Source organism: Salvia splendens, chromosome 6 (assembly GCF_004379255.2).
Source record: "Salvia splendens isolate huo1 chromosome 6, SspV2, whole genome shotgun sequence".
In the NCBI taxonomy this organism is placed as follows: domain Eukaryota; kingdom Viridiplantae; phylum Streptophyta; class Magnoliopsida; order Lamiales; family Lamiaceae; genus Salvia; species Salvia splendens.
Genome location: NC_056037.1, coordinates 36,073,362 through 36,093,734, shown reverse-complemented (window position 1 = coordinate 36,093,734; position 20,373 = coordinate 36,073,362). Strand labels below are relative to the sequence as shown.

Genomic DNA, 20,373 nt, shown 5'->3' with positions numbered 1-20,373 from the left:
TTAGAGCATCCGCAATGGCGGACTTCGCCGGAATTACCACGGATTTACATGAATTCCGTGGCGGACGGCCGCCATTAGGCACGAATGGGCGGATACGGAATTCAGCTGAGGACGTCGCAGGTCCGCGGCCTTCCGCGGAATTCCGTAGGGACGTCCGCCATTGCGTCGACTCCCGCGGAATTCCGATTTTTTTGTAATGTCTATATATACTGCTCGTTGAATTTCACTTTATTCGCACCACTTGTTTTTAAATTTGGTGAAATGTTTTTTCTTTTTTTAATGGAATTTTTTCCCTATCTGTGTCGGAATTTTAATTTCGTAACTTGTTTACTTTCGGAAATTGGTTAATTTGTGAATTTGTGATTTTTTTTAATGTGGGAATTCCGTCGGGATTCTGCAGGGGAATTCCGCCACCGTGCAGTGAGAAGTCCTTATGACGTGGCATAGCAGTGAGAAGTCCTTATGACGGGGCAGAGCAGTGGAAAGTCCTTATGACCTGGCTGTGGGAATTCCGCGGGGAAAGGCGCCGGGACATCCGTCCCACTGCGGATGCCCTTATTGGCTACTATACGTCATCACCTAGGCTTTTTTATTCCCTAGCCAAATACCTGCTTTACACGTCATCATGATTGTCCACCTCACTAATTTGTAGGCATAAAAATATCTCAAAATAAAATAATTAAGTAATGCACAGTACAGGTAAATAGCTCGTGCAAAACGCTTTGGCCGGGCCGAGCTTTGCACGACGTCGTTTCGATACCAATCAACTGTAATTCATGAATCTCCTTGCGCAGTAACAAATAAATGCACAATTCCCCACAGCTCTGTCTCTCACCGTTCCAACTGCACACAAGATCCCTCTTCTTTTTTTTAGTTTTATTCAAGAAAAACCCAATTATCACACCTCTCATTTCGAGGTAAAATCCTGCTCTGTCGTTCTCGTTTTCTTCTTCTCAAATTTCCCATTTAATCCTTTTGTTTTATTGCGGACGTGGATGCGACAGGGTGCGTGATTGTATAATATAGTTCAAGAATGAATCCTGGGTGGAAGAAAGATTGAATCTTTGTATTGATTTCAGATCTGGGCCTTGGGTAAAGTAGGCAGCGGGAGTCTTGATTGATGGAAATGGAAGATAATGACGAGAGAAAAGGCTCTCCATCAGCTGGGGAAGGCGAGGGATTTGCTCCTGTCGATGCAACAGAAGCTGAGACAGCTGCCGATTCAGTTGATCAGGTAAATTTTTTAATCCAATGATTCAGATTTCAAGAATTTGAATATGGAGTATAGATTTAGGGTGGAAGGAAATTTGGATTGAAGTCTTACATATCCAATACTATGCTATGTATCTGAACTCATAGAATGTCAAATGCTGGAGGTTTAGTAGTGTAAGGTTTTCAGTTTGTAACATGGAAATAGAAAATGTCTGTTGTCTTGTCTCCCCCAATGCTGTATTCTAGCTCCCTTGACGATTAGGGATCATCTCTACTGGAGAACCACTTCATTGCACGGGTGCTTCTATGCCATGAGGCACGAGTAGTTTTGGAACTTTTTCTTTCAATGGATGAACTAGGAATACAATGCCAAAGTTGTTAATTGATAGTAACATTTTACTTAATCTGGGATAGGATAGGAGTACAACTTGTAGCCATTTTATGTTGATTTTCATGTGTGTGTGTGTGTGTGTGTGTGTTTGTTAGAAATGAGACAATTTTGGATGAAGGATCTTCAAGTTGTCTTTAGCCTTATAGTATCTAGTCATATGTCTTTATACAAACATTTTGCTTGTAATTATAGTATTGTATGAGATTTTTTAGTGCTTGTTTCCCATTCTCTAGCTTGATATATTTGTTGCATTATAAGTACTTACCAATGTCAGAATAAAGATTGATGTTCTTCGTCTAGAGGGAAATCGACCACTGGAACCTAGCTGTTTATCCTGTAATAAGATTACATATGTCCTTCCTTAGTACAGAAACTTTAGATAAATTTATCTACATTGGTTCCTGTTTCTCAAACACGATGTTTATCATGTTTCAGGACGTAATCAGCGTTCTTCATATTGCACTTATAAAAAAATTCCTCCTGCTTTATTGTAGACATGATAGACGCTAGATTTACACACATGGAGAGATTGGCATGTGTGTGTGTGTGTTTAAAAATAACAATGACAGACCGCAGTGGCTTATGTTGGGTTTTGGGCATGCAGATAGATTCCGTCACCCGAAGCGAGGGATCTGCATTGGATTCTTTTCAAAGTTTACCAAGAGACACAATGGTAGCAGATGATGTGGTAAAGGAGGATACATTTGTTGATTGTCCGGATGAAATAGAAGTTTCCGAATCCCAACAAAATTCTGAGGAGAAGGATAATTCACAAGATAATTTACAAGATGATCAAGCTGATGAATCAGATAGTGGAATCAAAGTCCCTGAAATGATAGATGAGATAGAACAGTTGCGGGATAAACTTGAGAAGAGTGTTTCTGAGAAAGAGAAATTGGCACAAGACTATGAGGTTGGCCTTTTGATGGCTCTTTTTTCTTTTCTTTTTTAATTATTTAACTTGTTGGTGTGTAAATTTTCCTGAATGCTTCCCATTTTCTTTCTTGTCTTCCTTCTTCAGGGAGAAAGAGCAGTGCTTATGCAAGAACTTTCCCAACTCCTTCACCAGTTGAAGGTTTCGCATGAGCAACGCCTTGCAGCAGATGACAGAGCTCATGAATTCATTAATCATCATCAGAATGAATTCGTGACTCTGGATGCAACAACTGTGGGATCTGGTGCCTCTTTGCATGAGATTATAAGTGATTGCTCTAGGTTGCTTGAAATCACTACCAATGAGCGTCAGCAGACCGAGGAGAAACTGAGAGTGCAGCTTGAGACTGATCGGCATATTGAGGAAACTGCAAACAGGATTCTATCATCCCTTCCCATGGTGGATCATCACGATCAACTGTGGGACAGGTCGCTCATAGAAAAGGTATATAGTATCGAGAAATCTGTCGCATTTGTGGTTGAAAAGTATAGCATTCTTGTTTCTGGAAGTGACCAGCTTAAGGGATGTTTAAATGAGGTAGGATTAGATTTCAACAACATTGATGAAATCGGAACTTTTTCCTTGGCCCATGATAAGATTCTCGAACTCAGAAGAAATGAAGAGGATATGCACCAAAAACTTAGCAATTTAGAAAATGAAAATAGGAATTTGGGGGAACTGTTAGAGAAACAAAACTCAGCTCTTGAAAATGTGAATGCAGAAATTCAAAGACTTAGTGCAGAAGTTGAACAAGAAAAGAACAGGTATGCAAACTCAAAAGAGAAGCTTAGCATGGCCGTGACAAAAGGAAAGGCATTGGTACAACAGAGAGATTCGCTAAGGCAGTTGTTGCAAGAGAAAACTAGTGAGTTTGATAGATGCACAATTGAACTCCAAGAGAAGTCAACTGCCTTAGAGGCTGCAGAAATGGCAAAGGAAATGGTTGCATCTAGTGAAAAATTTGCTGCTTCGCTGCAAGAGTCTCTTGCAGAGAAGGAAATGATTCTTCAGAAATGTGGAGAAATATTATCCGAGAGTTTGGAAACTAAGGAACTTCAGCCAACGGATATCGCTGAAACGATCAGATGGCTTGCAGATGAAAACAGATCACTCAAGGATATATCTGTACAATATCATAAACTGACTGATGCATTATCGTCCTTTGATTTTCCTGAAGTAGTGGCTTCAAGTGAATTAGATGTGCGTGTCCATTACCTTGCAGAATCATCTTTTGTGTTTAAAGAAGAAGCTACGAAGTTGCAACAGGAGCTAACTAAAGCAATAGAGGCTGCAAACAGGGAGATAGAGCATCTTACCACATCACTTTTAGCTGAAATACAAGAGAAAACTGATCTTCAAACAGAAGTGGAGGCCTTAAGAAGTAATCATGAAGCTTATGAAAGGTCACAAAATGAGATAACTGAAACTAAGCAGTCTGTAAACAATGAGATTGATCGCCTAACATCGTCTCTTTTAGTGGAATCACAGGAGAAGGGCCATCTTCAGGAGGAACTGGAGAACCTGAGACAGAAATACGAAGGATTAGTGGAAAAGGAATATCAGGTTTCACTGGAGAAAGTTAAGATAGTAGGCATATTGCTGGATGCATCTGGACTTGCGGATGATGATCACAGAGAGGCTCGTCCAGAGAACACTGATACGAGCACCATTATTGATTATTGTGTTGCAAAGATTAGGGAAAATGCATCTGCTGCCGAACCTTCACTAGCAAAAGCAGAGTTATTTGAAAGCTTCACAAGTCTTCTGTATGTCAGAGATCTGGAAATGACTCTATATAAGCAAATAATAGAGGAAGGTACATCAGAAAGGGAACAGGTCTGTCAATTGTCGGAGGAGTTGAAATTGAAAACTCTAGAACTTAATTCACTCAAGGATGAGAAAGCCGCCATGCAGAAAAGCCTTGATCAGATAGAGGATAGATGTGCTTTAGTGAAGGAGAAGTTATCTATGGCGGTCAAAAAAGGCAAGGGGCTCGTTCAAGAACGGGAAAACCTGAAAGGTTCTATAAATGAAAAGAATGCTGAAATTGATAATTTGAAGTCTGAACTGCAGCAATATGTGGCCAAATGTGCTGAATTCCAAGATCAGATCTCGAAGTTGTTAGTTGATGTAGAACGTATATCTCTATTGGAGAGAGACCTAGCCTCTACCACGGAACAAAAAGATCAACTTGAGCAGTTCTTAACAGAGAGCAACACTATGCTACAAAGAGTCACACAGTCCATTGAAGGCATTAGTACTCCGACTGATCTCTTCTTCAATGAGCCCGCAGAGAAGTTAAGATGGCTCGCTGGATATCTCAGTGATAGTGAAATTTCAAAGACACAAATTGAACAAGAACTGAGGAGTGTAAACGACGAAGCCAGTTCATTGGCCAGCAAATTGTCCGAAGCCCAGGCAGTGATAAAATCACTTGAAGATGCCTTATCGGTTGTAGAAAAAAGCAGGTCTGATCTCTTGGATGAGAAGAAAGAACTTGAGGTTTCCAAGGCTCTCTTGGAGGAAGAGCTGCAGAAGGAAAAAGAGAAAGCTTCTTCATATACAAGCAAGTATGACGAGCTTCTTGTGAGTTCAAAAGCACTTGAAGATGCTCTGTCAATAACAGAGGACAATGTTTCCAGGTTAACGAACGAGAGAGATGTAGCGGTAGAAGGCAAATCTCTTGCTGAAGAGCAACTAAATAAATTAAAGGAGATGCTTTCTGTCAATGTTAAAAAACTGGACGACGCCGACAAAATTATCCAGTCCCTTGAAGATGAATTGTCTCAGGCACAGAAGAATGCGTCGCTACTTGTTGAAGAAAACAGTAAAGTTCAAACTGGCCAAGCTGATTTGGATGGTGAGATAAAGAGAATTAGAGAAGAAGCTGACTTGCTTGCTACTAAGCTTGCTGAATCCTCCGTAACAATCCAATCGCTTGAGGGAGAATTACTAAATTCACAGAATAACATGGCAGATCTGGTTCGGGAAAAAGAAAATGCTGAGAAAGAGATAAATTCACTTACCTCTAAACTGGAATCTTGTATGGAAGAGTTATCTGGCAACCAAAGTAGCATACAGAGTCGGAGTTTAGAGCTCTCTGGTCAGTTTGACAGACTTCAGTTACTTCTAAAAGATGATACGCTTTCAACCTTGCTTGGGCAATGTTTCCAGAGAAAATTTGAGAGCCTAAAGAGCTTAGATTTTCTAATTAAAGAGATCTGGAACTGTTCCCTGGAGATGGACTCTGATATGCCGCAAAACAGTCCTATCGTGAAGGTATATTTCTTGCTTTTATGTGCATATTGTGTTAGTGTTACTCGACTCCATTTTTTTGCTTGAATGCGCAATATCTGAATTATTCTCCAGGAAAACATCCATATGTTTTGGCAAAAAGTTAACAATATTCTCAAGCTTAATCACAGTGCACATTAAAATACCTCTAGTGTTACCCTTTAATTCTTCAGTTTTCTAGTGATTACTTAATTTTCTTCTATTAGTTTCGTAAATAAAAATGTCAATAACTACTATTAGTAACTATGTTATGGGTTTCTATCTGTTTAGTTTCACAATTGGCGATCTCTATTTAATATTTATAGAGTCATCTATCAGAAAGAGTGTTTTTTACAGTTCTATACTTTCCACTCTACTCCAACTTATGACTTTCATTGTCTGAAATCTTCTAGTTGGTATATGTTTTTTTTCCATGACGATTCTTTACGACAAATACATGTCTTTTATTCTATATTATTCCTTTTGAAGGCATGTCTCTCTTGTTTCTCCGTCGGTATGGTATCCTTCATGTGTGATTTATACTGCATTCGGTTTAAAGTTTTTTTTTCTCTTACCCAATGGAAACTTTCTGCATGTCTCCTTTACCTTGGTAGGATGATTCGCTCCTTTCAACTACTTTCCCGTCTAACACTGATATTGCTCCAAACTTGGAATTGTTGAATGATGAGGGAAATGCAGTCGATGGTGAGAGCATGTTTGACATTGAGAACATGATGAAAAGATATCACGTGAGAAGCAAAATTCTGGCTGATAATTTCAATAAGTTGTCCGCACTTTTTGATGAATCTATGGATGCTATGTTGAGAGGGTTAAACTTAAGGAAGGACGAAATAGTCAATGCCATGAAATATACATCCTCTCTCAAAGATCAAGTCAAGGAAATTGAAACAGATAAGAAGAGACAGGAGGATACTATAGTGTCACTGGAACGTGATATCAGAAGTTTGGTGTCTGCTTGTACTGATGCCACTCATGGATTGGAGTTGAATAATAAGGAAGTTGTGTCCAAGCTGATATCTATTGATGAATTGGTAAACCTAGATGGCAGAATTCCCATGGATTCGGAAGCAGATATTGATGATGAAGAGATAACACTTGCTACTGACCATGTAAAGACGGCTCAGAAGCTAATACTTGCTGCGAGACGGAATCAAGATCTTGGTATGGTGTTTCAGGATGCTATAAGTAAGTTGATGGATATGACAGGGAATATGCAGAACAAACTGAAACAGGCTCAGAAGACTTCCGATGAAATCTTGGAAGAGAGAGATCTATACAAAGATAAAATCTTGAAATTGGAGACTGATCTGAAAGTACAGCAAAGCTTGCATACTGAGATGACTATCAAACTAGAAGATATGCAGAGCATGCTGAGAGAAACTCAAGTAACTTGTGACGAAGCCTTGAAAGAAAGAGATCTATACAAAGAAAAAATCTTGAAATCGGAAACTGATATGAAAGCACAGCAAGATGAAATTAATGAAATGGCAATCAAGCTAGAAGATCAGAGGAAAAGAGAAGCAGAATTGTCTTCTTCATTATCCAAATTTCGTGATAGAGAAGCAGAATTGTCTTCTTCCTTATCCAAATTCCACGGTATGATCCCTTAGCTATCTCATATTCTCTCCAATTTCCTTGTTAGTTACTCGGTAATTTACCCCCTTTTCATGGTTTTGTTTCAGAACTGGAGGAGACTTTATCGGCATCTCAAGTTAAATCCGTTCTTGATAAAATAAAACTGATCAATGTACCTGATGGTGCATTTGTGTTCGGAGATTCAGATAAGTCAGCCAGTGTAAGAAAGCTGTTCTATGTGATAGATAGTTTTAGTGACTATATGGAGAAGGTAAGCTCGCTATCTCATCAGAATGGAGAGCTTCACTCAACCATTGATAAGCAGATACTCGACATTGAACAGCTGAAGAGGCAAGTCGAAGAGCATGCATCCAATGAGAAAAATTCCGATAAGCTGAACAAGTTGTTAGAGCTGGAATCAGGTTTACAGCTTATTGCAAAGAAGCTGGGTGCCGGTGATGTGATGGATGATTCCAAAGTAAATGGGGAATTATGGCTCCTTCCCTTGCTCGAAAAACTAGTTGTAGCCGTGATGCACGAATCTGAAACTTTGAAGCTAAAAAATGAAGATCTTAGTGCTAAACTGCTCGGGGCCCAAAAGGCTGTGGATGATTTGTCGAACAAGGTTAAATTACTAGAAGAGACTAGTAAATCGAGAGCCATTCTACCAGAGATAGACCGGGAAAGAGGAAAATCCATAGCTTCCTTGTCTACTCAGACGGAGATAGCAGAAATGCAAGATGTGGTAAATTTTTTTTTTTAATATTCTTGTATTGCTGATCCATGGTTCTTATTATCCTTCTTTTGCTACAATGAATATGCTATCACGTACGCATAAAGGAGAGAAAGCCTGCAATCGGACTAACTTTTAGAAATTATCCTTTGCCGACTTGAACTATACTTAAAATTTTTACTGTGGTCTGTGTGTGTGTACCAACTCATTTAACTCCGGAGGAAAATATACATAGTGTGGATATAGCAATGTTTCAGGGTTTGAAGTATGTGGCTCGAATAGAGTAATCCAAAATACTTACCCCTGAAAACTTGCAGGAAGGACTTGGCAACAGCAACAACAGTCCTGTTTCATCTGCTGCCCATGTGCGCCCATTGAGGAAGGGTTCTGGCGATCACCTTGCTATCAATATCGAATCTGAGTCCGAACGGTTGATTAATGATAAGGGACGCGAGGAAGATAAAGGTGAGTGCCCAAGAAATCTCTGCTCCATTGAAGTCCGAGGTCTTGGAATTAACAGAAACTCGTCTTTGCAGGTCATGCATTCAAGCCGTTGGTTACTTCTGGTATGATTCCTAGACATGGGAGAACAGTTGCAGATCGCATTGATGGATTCTGGTAAAACTGTTACCCCAACATATTCTCTCTAGTTTGACATATTACTTGTAGGGCTTGTAGAGTTATAGTCATTTAAATCATGAAGTTTGGTCTAATTATGATTTAAATGACTATTATCACTTAATTATATACCTTTAACTGAATAGATTTGGCTAGGGAGAAAGAGATTGTGGAGATTGGAAATATAGAGAGGACTAAGTATTGGTTCCGTGACTAAAACGCGATGAATTGTAGGCTACATGTAGTCGTAGATTCTATTGTGTTTGTCTTTGTGATTTCTGATGCTTGGTCGGTATGTGTTCAGGGTGAACGGGAGTCGAGCTTTGATGAGTCATCCGAGAGGAAGGTTAGGAGTCATTGCGTACTGGCTCGTCTTACATATTTGGTTATTCGGCACATTATTGTGACAAGCAAGGAAGCAAAGCATACAGCAGTGATTGTAGGATAGATTATAAGCTGTTGTTTATGTTAGACACTTTCCTATATGTAAATGTAAATGTTCCATCACTCACTCTCCCAATTTGTTTCTCTGCAATCGAATATTAGGGATTCAGAGATTTTAGCCCAGAAATTGTTCTTGCTTCAGTCAGGGAATAAATTTGGTGTTTCAGAATGAATGAAGCATACGTAATTATTGATCTCGTTGTGTTGGTGAGGCTGAAAATCACAACAATGTTAATATTTTATCTTATGTTGGCCAAGTATTTTGGCATTTTTCAACAACATATTACAAATAATAAATTAGAATACTTTGCTGTAAAGAAATTGAGACTGATGTTAAAAGTTACTCCCTACGATTTTTACGTTGGTTTTAAAGTTTGCGAGATGAATCAAAATTCGATCAAAATTTATAATTTCTCGTCAAATTGCCATTTATATACTATTATTGACACATATATACCGTATCAATGTACTGAAAAATATCAAAGATTTCCGTATATTATGATTTTCAATATGTTATTATAGATATGGTAATTATTGAATCACTTGTATAAATTTATTAAATCAACAATAGTATAGTAATTTATTGTGAAAAAATTGAAATTTGTGTAGTTTCGAATCTTGAAAGTGGTGAATTTTAATATAGAGCATTAAATTATCAAACAAAAAAAATTGCTAATTTTGTAGTGCAGTTGATTGAACACCGCATGATATTAATACAGTATATTTTGAGCCACTGAGAAATTCCAAACAAAAAACGATGTTCATTTTGTAAAAGAATTAATTAGAGAATGGATTTGCTCAACAGCAGCTGCTGCCTTGGGCTATCTCCTAATCTTCAAAAGCTGTCTCCTTCCCGATTCCTGGGTAACTTCCCTTTCTCACCACTCAACACTCTTGTTCAATGATGGTTTGGCGAATTTTTGATGGTGATGAATGCAGGAAAATACAGATCACGACACAGAGATTTACGTGGTTCGATTTACTGAGGTAAATCTACGTCCACGGGAAGAAAAGAGGGCAGAGTTGTATTGCTTGATCTGTTTTCTACAGCTTACAATACAGACTTGCTATTTGATCTTTTATGTCTAGAGAGCTTCTTTAGAACTTAACACTTTTCTATCTGATCTAAGTTCTATTTATACATTGAACTAAGATCGTGGCTTGCATCACCACTAATGATGGTTGTGGATGTCGTGGAGGTCATGGAGATCCTGCATGGGTCCACTATCTTGCATGAGATCCTGCATGAGTCCACTATCTCTGTACTTGGTCCACTATCCTGCATGTGATCCTGCATGAGTTGACTATTTTCCAGTTCGGTCGAATACTGAGACCGAACTGCTGAACTATTGCCGAGCAGCTTTAGCCGATCTGAGAGTAGAGCTTGACTGGTCGGCTTTTACCGAGCTGTAGGCTGGGGCCGAACTCTTTGGTAATGCCGAACTGATACTCTTCCTTGGGCTTTGGGCTGATGGGCCGTCACTGCTGTTGGGCTTGTTTAGTCCGTACCCCATCACTACCCCCCCGAAAAACGAAGTGAATCACTTCGGCGAAGCGAGTCACTTTGGCATTCTGGATAAAGGTACGGGGTAAGTTGATGTTTGTCCTCGGTCTTATGAAGTAAACTCTTCTTTGACCGGACTTGGTTTGTGTCCTAATTTGGCGAGTTTTATCGCTCGGATCGGACTTTTCGTTGTCCTAATTTGGGGATCGGACTTTCCCTTGTCCTAATTCGGCGAGTTTTATCGCGTGGATCGGACTTTCCCTTGTCCTAATTCAGGCAAGTTTTATCGCGTGAATCGGACTTTTGTTGCAGTTCGTTTCAGACGAAGTGCTTGATTCTTAAGCTGAATTGTGGTCTTGTATCCTCTTTAGAAGCTTGGACTTCACAATCGTTGGCTTATTGCAGTTCGTTTCAGACGAACTGCTTGTTTAAGCTGAATTGTGGTCTTGTATCCTCTTTAGAAGCTTTGACTTCACAATCGTTGGCTTGTATATGTTCTAAGAAGGGGATCAGCCTTCGAAGAACAAGATACCTCAGTAACATTTGTAAGAGACGACACGCACAGAGACAGACAAAACACACAGACAAAACGCACAGAGACAAACAAAGACCAAGCAAACCAAAGAAAGCACATTGACCGAACAGGACTCAAGACTGACTGACCGGACTGTCTCTTACAAATGGAACTTCTTGAGGTTGGAAATGTGCCATGTTCGGGGTACCTGTTCTCCTGACATGTGAGCCAATTTGTAAGACCCTTTGCCGAGGACTTCTGACACCCGATACGGACCTTCCCATGTGGGTTCGAGCTTGCCCAGCTTTTCTGCTCGGCTTACTTCGTTGTTTCTCAAGACGAGATCTCCCACTTGAAATTGCAGCTTCTTCACCCTTTGGTTGTAATACCGGGCTACTTGCTCCTTGTACTTGGCTGCTTTTATGCATGCCAATTCTCTTCTTTCTTCGGCAAGATCTAGCTCGGCTCTTAGTCCGTCGTCATTCATTTCTGCTGAGAAATTTAGAGTTCGGGGACTGGGTATGCCGATCTCCACCGGAATCACGGCTTCAGTGCCGTACACAAGACTGTACGGAGTTTCACCGTTGGAGGTTGTGGGTGTAGTTCGGTAGGACCATAGGACTTGAGGGAGATTTTCTACCCATTGTCCTTTGGCTTGTTCTAACCGAGCTTTTAACCCTTTCACCAGGATACGATTTGTTACCTCCGTTTGTCCGTTTGCTTGTGGATGAGAGACCGAAGTGAACCGCTGTTGAATATTCAGCTCTTGGCACCAATTCTTGAACGTCTTGTCGGTGAACTGAGTCCCGTTATCCGAGATGAGGATGTGGGGTATGCCAAATCGGCACACTATGTTCTTCCAGACGAAATCCAATGCCTTCGAGCTCGTTATCGTAGCTAATGGTTCAGCTTCCACCCACTTCGTAAAGTAGTCCACGGCAACGATTAGGAATTTTATTTGCCGAGGAGCTTGTGGTAGTGGTCCTACTATGTCTATACCCCATTGCATAAAAGGCCAAGGGCTTTGCATAGTGGATAGATCGGTCTGCGGCATCCTTGGGATATTTGCATGGATTTGGCACTTCGGGCATGTCTTGACGAGCTGCACTGCTTCTTGTACCAAGGTTGGCCAATAATATCCCCATCTTAGAACTTTTTTAGCTAAAGCTCTAGCTCCGATGTGGCTGCCGCACGATCCTTCATGAACTTCTCTGAGGATGTAGTCCGTCTCTTCTGGCCCTATACATCGTAATAACGGCTGAAGGTAGGACTTTCTGTATAAGACTCCTCCATGAAGTTCGTACCGAAGTGCTCGGCATGTGATTTTCCGAGCTTCTCTCTTATCCTCGGGCAGTTGTCCTTGATCTAGATACTGTAAGATCGGCGTCATCCAGTTCGGCGAGCTGGTTACTGAATGTACCTCAGCTTCATCAATGCTTCGATGCATCAATTCCTCCACCTTTGAGCTTGGACATGCGGCTAACTTACTTAAAGTATCTGCTCGGCTGTTTTCTGCTCTGGGAATGCGGATTATCCGAAAATAAGAGAAACTTCGGCTAATGCTTTGCGCTTTGTCTAAATATTTCCTCATCCTCTCATCACGGGCTTCACTTGTACCCAACATGTGATTCACTATGACTTGTGAATCACAATGGATTTTGAGAGACTTGATACATAGACTTTGCGCTAGGTGGAGTCCGGCAAGGAGGGCTTCGTATTCGGCTTCGTTATTAGTGGTTGGGAATGAGAACCGAAGTGAATAGGTTACCTCGTGTCCATCGGGAGCGATAAGCAGAATACCAGCTCCACTTCCCGTTTTATTCGAAGCTCCATCTACGAATCCGCTCCAGCAGTCCGGCGGCTCTTCTTCGGATTCCAAGGGCTGTGCTAGTTCGGCATTGGCAGAATTTTTCTGTTCGGCAATGACAGGGATTGCTTGATCGAACTTGGCCTCTGCAAGAAAATCTGCCAAGGCTTGTCCCTTGATGGCTTTTCGAGGTAGGTACTCGATTGAGTGTTCTCCCAGCTCTATGGCCCATTTGGCGATTCTGCCTGATGCTTCTGGCTTGGTCAAAACTTGCCGAAGAGGCAGATCGGTTAAGACGCATACCTTGTGAGCATAGAAGTATGGCCGCAGTCTCCTTGCTGCATTTACTAACGCCAGAGCAATTTTTTCCAGAGGTTGATACCTTGTTTCTGGACCTCTTAATGCTCGGCTTGTAAAGTAGATGGGAAACTGCTTTAGGCCTTCTTCTCGTACAAGCACCGCGCTAATGGTTTGATCGGATGCCGCTAAGTATAAGAAAATCACTTCGGCATCTGTTGGAGCAGAGAGAATTGGAAGCTCGGCTAAATAACTTTTGAGCTCGTCAAAAGCCTTTTTCTGCTCGGCTCCCCACTCAAACTTTGGTGCCTTTTTTAACACTTTGAAGAACGGCAGTTGCTTTTCGGCTGCTTGGGAAAGGAATCTATTCAATGCGGCTAGACATCCAGTTAGTCTTTGCACATCGTGTATGGACTTCGGCATCGCCATGTTCTGAATAACTTGAACTTTTGAGGGATTTGCCTTGAGTCCGTCCTTTGAAACCCAACAACCCAGAAATTTTCCCGAATCTACCAAAAAGGTACATTTTTGGGGGTTGAGTTTGAGGTTGGCTTTTCGGAGTACGTCGAGAGTGGATTTGAGGTTGTCTTCGTACTCCGAAGTGCTTTTGCTTTTGACAACTATGTCGTCGACATACACTTCAACCTGTTTTCCGATTAGGTGCCGAAAAAGCTTGTCTACCATCCTTTGATAAGTGGCTCCGGCATTCTTTAAACCGAATGGCATCTTTTTATAAGCGAAAATGCCGAAATCGGTAATGAAAGCTGTTTTCGGAGCGTCACTCTCATCCATCAACACTTGGTGATATCCTTTGTATAAATCAAGAAAACAGAAAATTTCGAAGCCGATCAAAGCTTCTACTTTTTTATCTATATTCGGAAGGGGATAGCAATCTTTAGGACAGTGCTTGTTTAGATCGGTAAAATCTATGCACATCCGCCATCCTCCTTCTTTTTTCTTGATCATCACAGGATTGGCCACCCAAGAAGGATATTTCACCTCGAATAGTACATCCGCTTTTAGTAATTGGCGGACTTCGTCATGGATGACTTGGCTTCTTTCTGCCGCAAAGAGTCTTTGCTTCTGTTTTACTGGCCGGATTGAAGGATCAATATTTAACCGATGAGTGATTACCTCGGGGGGCACTCCGGTCATGTCCAACGGAGACCATGCAAAGACATCTTTGTACTCCTTGAGGAGCTGAATGGTCTTTTCCCGGAGTAGAGGCGTTCCTGCGAAGCCGATCTTGACCGTTCTGGATGGATCATCTTCGTATAACTGAACGGTCATTGAGTTCGGCTCTGAAGTGACTTCGGTCATCTCGCTTGCCTCTGACTCCGGTTGCTGTGATTGCTATGCTTGATGGTGCCGAACTGATTGCTCGGCACTTTTAAGCGCAATCTGCAGACATTCTTTTGCTCTCTTTTGATCACCTCGGATGACCGCTATCCCACCTTTAGTGGGGATCTTGATGGTGAGGTGATAAGTAGAGCAAACGGCCCGAACTGTGTTGAGCCAGTCTCTCCCCAGGATGATGTTGTACGGGGACCGAGCTTTCACCACAAAGAACTCGATCATCGTATTGGAGCTTGTAGGCGCTTTTCCCACCGTGATCGGAAGGCTGATAATACCTTCAGGGCGGGTGTCCTCCTGGGCGAAACTTTTCAGAGGAAGTGGAGCCGGACTGAGCCGAGCTGGATCCACTTCCATTTTATCGAAACATTCTTTAAAAAGAATGCTGACTGACGCTCCTGTATCCACAAATACTCTGTGGATCAGTTTGTTTGCCACTCCGGCTTGAATGACAATAGCGTCTTGGTGAGGAGAGATGGCTGGGACGGGATCGGCATCTGAAAATGTAATCACTTCGTCTTTCTTCAGCCTTTTATGTGTTGGCTCCTCTTGATTGGAACCTCTGCGTTCTGCTTTTAGGGACGACTTAGTCTTCCCGGCAGGGAGAGCATCAATAGTCTGGATTACTCCATCATATTGCGGCTCGTCGTCGTCTTCGGGATCCTCATGCCTTTTCGGATCCTGAGGATTGCAGTTCGCACCTCTCTGCCTTTTGTTCTTTTTCGGCTGCTTGCTTTGGTATTTTTTTAACGTTCCTGTTTTCACAAGAACATCAATACCTGCAGCCAAATTTCGGCACTCCTCGGTATCGTGACCGTGGGCTTGATGGAAGGAGCAATATTGATCCTGAGGTCGCCGCGCGGCTGATTTCGTCATCCGCTTTGGTTTTTCGAACATATCGGAATGTAGTTCGAAAATTTCCGCTCTTGACTTGTTTAATGGTACGAACTGAGCGGGCGGCTTCTCAGGATTGAGACGTGGCCCCAATCTGCCTTGTACCGGTGCCCTTTGAATTCTTTCAAAAGGAGTTCGGCGAGGAAGCACCTGGCCGCTTTGATCGGGCTTCTTTTTCTCTTCTCGGGATGAGCTGTCTAAAGACCGTTTTCGACGGTCTGCCTCATCCGCACGGGAAAACTGGTCCGCAATGTCCCACATTTCTTGAGCTGTTTGCGGACCGCACTCCACGAGCTTTCTGTAGAGAGCTCCGGGCAGGATTCCATTTTGGAATGCCGAAATGACAAGTAGATCGTTGAGATCATCTACTTGTAGGCATTCCTTGTGGAATCTCGTCATGAAGTCGCTGATCTTTTCGTCGCGACCTTGACGTATAGAAAGCAGCTGAGCCGAAGTGATCCGGGCTTCCGCTTTCTGAAAGAACCTCCTGTGGAAAGCATCCATTAGATCTCGGTAAGATCTAATGCTGCCTTGGGGGAGGCTATCGAACCACCTTCTCGCGTTCCCGATAAGCAGCTCGGGGAACAGCTTGCACATATGGACCTCATTGAGACCCTGGTTCGCCATGTTATACTGATAGCGTCCCAGGAAGTCATGAGGATCCACCAACCCGTCATAAGTCATTGACGGTGTCCGGTAGTTCCGCGGCAAAGGAGTTCGGGTGATATCGTCCGAGAACGGAGTCTTTAATGCTCCGTACATGGCGAACCCGACATCTCTTCGGTACGGAGGAGATGGAGTTCTCCTGTGGTTCCGGTACCGAGGAGGAACAGGAACATGTCGGGGTTGAGGATTCTTTCTCCTGGAAGACACGTCACTACTGCGGTAGTGACTTTCATGTCTGGATGAGGAGGGAGAATCCGCCGTTGTCTTCTCCGGCTGTTGGCTCTTCTGCAAGAAGGTTAAGAACTCATCCTGCTTCTCAGCCAAGAACAGCTTGACAGCTTCATTTAAATCGGGCTGCTGGGAAGACTCGGTGCGATCTCTCCTGGAGTGGCTTGTTCCTTCTTCGTGAGAACCGGAGGTAGATGTCTCCCGAGGCCGTTTTTCAGACCTGCGAGCTGGACTAGCTTCCTCACGGTTATCACGAACGGTATTACGGGTAGTATGTGATCTGGTATGCATTTTTTTGGGGTGGAAAAAGGGTCAAAAATTCGCTTTATCACAAATTTGGTTCTCTGTTTCCCACAGACGGCGCCAGTGATGGTTTGGCGAATTTTTGATGGTGATGAATGCAGGAAAATACAGATCACGACACAGAGATTTACGTGGTTCGATTTACTGAGGTAAATCTACGTCCACGGGAAGAAAAGAGGGCAGAGTTGTATTGCTTGATCTGTTTTCTACAGCTTACAATACAGACTTGCTATTTGATCTTTTATGTCTAGAGAGCTTCTTTAGAACTTAACACTTTTCTATCTGATCTAAGTTCTATTTATACATTGAACTAAGATCGTGGCTTGCATCACCACTAATGATGGTTGTGGATGTCGTGGAGGTCATGGAGATCCTGCATGGGTCCACTATCTTGCATGAGATCCTGCATGAGTCCACTATCTCTGTACTTGGTCCACTATCCTGCATGTGATCCTACATGAGTTGACTATTTTCCAGTTCGGTCGAATACTGAGACCGAACTGCTGAACTATTGCCGAGCAGCTTTAGCCGATCTGAGAGTAGAGCTTGACTGGTCGGCTTTTACCGAGCTGTAGGCTGGGGCCGAACTCTTTGGTAATGCCGAACTGATACTCTTCCTTGGGCTTTGGGCTGATGGGCCGTCACTGCTGTTGGGCTTGTTTAGTCCGTACCCCATCATTCAAGAATTTGCACTTCTCTTGATATGCTCTTCAAATTATACTCAGGTAGAGATATACTACATATTTGTCCCACCAAATTACACTATGTGAGTTTCCAATTCTTCTCACCTTTTCCCTTTCTCGCTCCAAAACTCAGCTGATTATTAAAAGACTCCTTTTTTATTGGTTATTTTCATCTGTAAAGAGACATGGAGGTTATACAAAAGCTTTGGCTGGTCAGAATAATGTCAACAAGTTGAAGAAACGACAGAAAATGCAAAAAGAGAAGCAGGGAGTTTTAGATGAAATTGAAGGTCTAGATGAGGATAAGATGTCTTCTGAAATTAATGAAGCTCAAGCTTCAGTTTTGGTCCCATCAAGGAGTAGTGTGCTTCAAGCCTGCACTTTCACTTCTCTTTCCATAGCTGCTTTGGGGGTTTTAATTAGGCAGGTACATTTCATTCTGTTAGTTTAAAAAAAAACTATCAAACTCATGTGGTTTAGTTGTTTCGATGGATCCCGTTTAATGTTTGAGAGGAATGTTCATATCGTTGGTGGATTCATCGTAAATTGATGAGCTTGGGATCATTTCTCTTGGTGCATCATTGATCGTGCTTCGGTTACTAAAATTAGATACTTGAGAATGTGTGCATTTTGTTAATGTGATCATAGATGGTGCATCTATGCTTTCTTGAAGTGAGAATACTTTGATGTGAGTACATTTTATTTTGTTCTGAGGAAAATCTTGAGTGTTCGTACCGCTGGTGGTGGACTCCTCGTAAGTTGATTAGCCAGAGATAATTTCTGTTGGTGCTTTGATCATGCTTTGCTTGCTAAAATTGGATACTTGAGAATTGTGTGCATTTTGTTGATGTGCTCGTAGATGGACTCATCTTATGGTTTGGGTTGTAGGTTTCTCATTTTGTGTCGGGAGAGGGATGGCCTGTTCTTGACCGTTCCGAGGATATAACTTGTAAGATTGATTGTCACTCTTTTTCATATGCATCATGTTGAACATAGTAAATGTACCGGGGGCGGGGGCTGTAGAGTTTATCGTTTATGTTATGTATTTTGGTGGACTTGGCTGATGACAGTCGGGGTTTAAGCATGTATGATGATTTTAGAAGTAAATCTAATGCTTCATATCATATCACTACAAGAATTTTCCATTGTCGTAACACATTTATGCCTGTGTTGATGACTTACTATAAATAGATCTACAGTTATCTGAAGGGCTTTGCGAATGTAGTTTACGAAGGATAGCCCTCTTTCAGATAGAATAGGTGATACATAGACTGAAAAAGTTACTACAAGAGAGGAAACATCTACCAAATCAATAAATTGAAGATACTTATAACTGTTCGTATCTGTCGTCATCAATTACCTCAAAAACCTGCATTTTGTGCAGTTAGTGTCGAGTCATGGCATTTCGGGTTGATTATAGGATCAGTAATTCTGGTATCATCATGTCGTCTCTTGCTACTGAAGATATGGCCAGATTTTGCAGAGTCTAGTAAAGCAGCTAATCAGCAGGTACATGCTTCGTTTCTACAACATTAAACTTGTCTTGATCCCTCGGCTAGCTCTCTCAGTTACAGCCTATAAATTTGTGATTAACAACAGCCTGAAAGGAGCATTAATTGGAACTGTCGATGCGTTTCTTCTTGAACTGCAGGTTCTTACTTCCTTGGAGCCTCTCGATTACTTGGTCGTAGCATTTTTACCTGGAATCAGTGAGGTAGAATCTCGTTGCCTCTTTACATGATGTTAGCCTGGAGATATGTATATAGTGACAACTTTTCTCTATTTGGGGATCGAGCAGGAACTTCTCTTCCGTGGGGCATTAATGCCTCTCTTTGGCGTTAGCTGGATGAGTATCTTCGCGGTTGCAGCACTATTCGGTGTCCTGCACCTCGGAAGTGGCAGGAAATATTCATTTGCAGTCTGGTACATTCACACACGAACATTTACAAACTCGATGCTTTTATGCTTGAACGATAACTGGGAACACGCATACTGGCATGTAAGTTAGATGTGGTTCTTGAAACCTTTGGCAGGGCAACTTTTGTTGGGGTTGTGTATGGTTACACGACAAGTTTTTCGTCAAGTATCGTTGTGCCTATGGCTTCTCATGCGCTGAACAACTTGGTCGGAGGCATTAGCTGGCGTCTCTCTTCAGACGCAGATTAGGTAATCGCTTTCTGATGCATCTTGTAAAAGCATTTGCGCCATTGCTTCATCACTCATTGTTTCTTTACTTTGCCGTTCTAGTCTTGCTGTGTTCGACTGCTTGTCGGTCTCTGCGCGTGCGTGTGTGATGAAGAGGTTCAGGATCGCCGGAGAAGAAGAATGGTGGTAGAGAGATTGAAGACAGAGTTGAGTTTAAAGAGCAAGAAGAAGATATCAATGCATTCACATAATTGGAGAAGTGATAATGGTAATACCAGGGAACATTTTACATTATGTTTTTTACTTTATCAAGAATTTAGAATAACAAATTATGCATCTTTTTATGGATATTCGAGTGATGAACCTTCCATGTGTATATAAAGAAATTTCGGATTCGATCCTCACCGCCTCTTTTCCCAAATTAAAAGTGGAATCTTTTCTAATAAACAGACGAGTTAGAAAAGGAAAGATAATAATTACCCACTAAATCTTTATCTAATATTGATACATGCAAAAAACGTATAAAAATATGACATTATTTATTGGGTTATTCAATTAGTTGACTAAGGGGCGTTAAAAGACTTCCCATAAAGAGCATTGTTTTCTGAAAGGCGAGAGACTATGCGAAAGGATGTTGGACGTGCTTTAGGTGAAATCTAAGCACGTTGGGATTACAACAGATCCAACGTGTGCATGGTACCAAGAATACATCGTCGAACATTATGTATGTGTGCTTTATCATACATAACATGATAATAGAACATGAGATAGAAAACAC

General features: G+C 41.8%; 2 protein-coding genes across 5 annotated transcripts; both read left to right on the top strand.

The window, feature by feature from the left end:
* The first annotated feature begins 817 nt into the window (after positions 1 to 817).
* On the top strand, positions 818 to 9,395 carry LOC121807478 (myosin-11-like). 4 transcript variants are annotated; one of them, XM_042207716.1, is made up of 9 exons: positions 818 to 917; positions 1,080 to 1,234; positions 2,208 to 2,516; positions 2,625 to 5,816; positions 6,425 to 7,427; positions 7,514 to 8,151; positions 8,457 to 8,604; positions 8,676 to 8,757; positions 9,062 to 9,395. In XM_042207716.1, the coding sequence occupies exons 2-9, from the start codon at positions 1,121 to 1,123 to the stop codon at positions 9,162 to 9,164; spliced, it is 5,589 nt and encodes a 1,862-aa protein (XP_042063650.1). In that variant the 5' UTR covers positions 818 to 917; positions 1,080 to 1,120; the 3' UTR covers positions 9,165 to 9,395. The 4 variants fall into 4 exon arrangements, with proteins under 4 accessions (XP_042063650.1, XP_042063649.1, XP_042063651.1 ...); XM_042207715.1 differs by having other exon boundaries at positions 1,005 to 1,234; XM_042207717.1 differs by having other exon boundaries at positions 835 to 1,005.
* A 556-nt stretch (positions 9,396 to 9,951) lies between these two features.
* Positions 9,952 to 19,958, top strand: LOC121807039. The gene is made up of 9 exons (XM_042207220.1): positions 9,952 to 10,065; positions 17,493 to 17,533; positions 17,632 to 17,877; positions 18,339 to 18,399; positions 18,835 to 18,959; positions 19,102 to 19,164; positions 19,249 to 19,373; positions 19,484 to 19,616; positions 19,698 to 19,958. Exons 1-8 carry the CDS (start codon positions 9,990 to 9,992, stop codon positions 19,614 to 19,616), a joined length of 870 nt encoding a protein of 289 aa, XP_042063154.1. The 5' UTR covers positions 9,952 to 9,989; the 3' UTR covers positions 19,698 to 19,958.
* Positions 19,959 to 20,373: the final 415 nt, after the last annotated feature.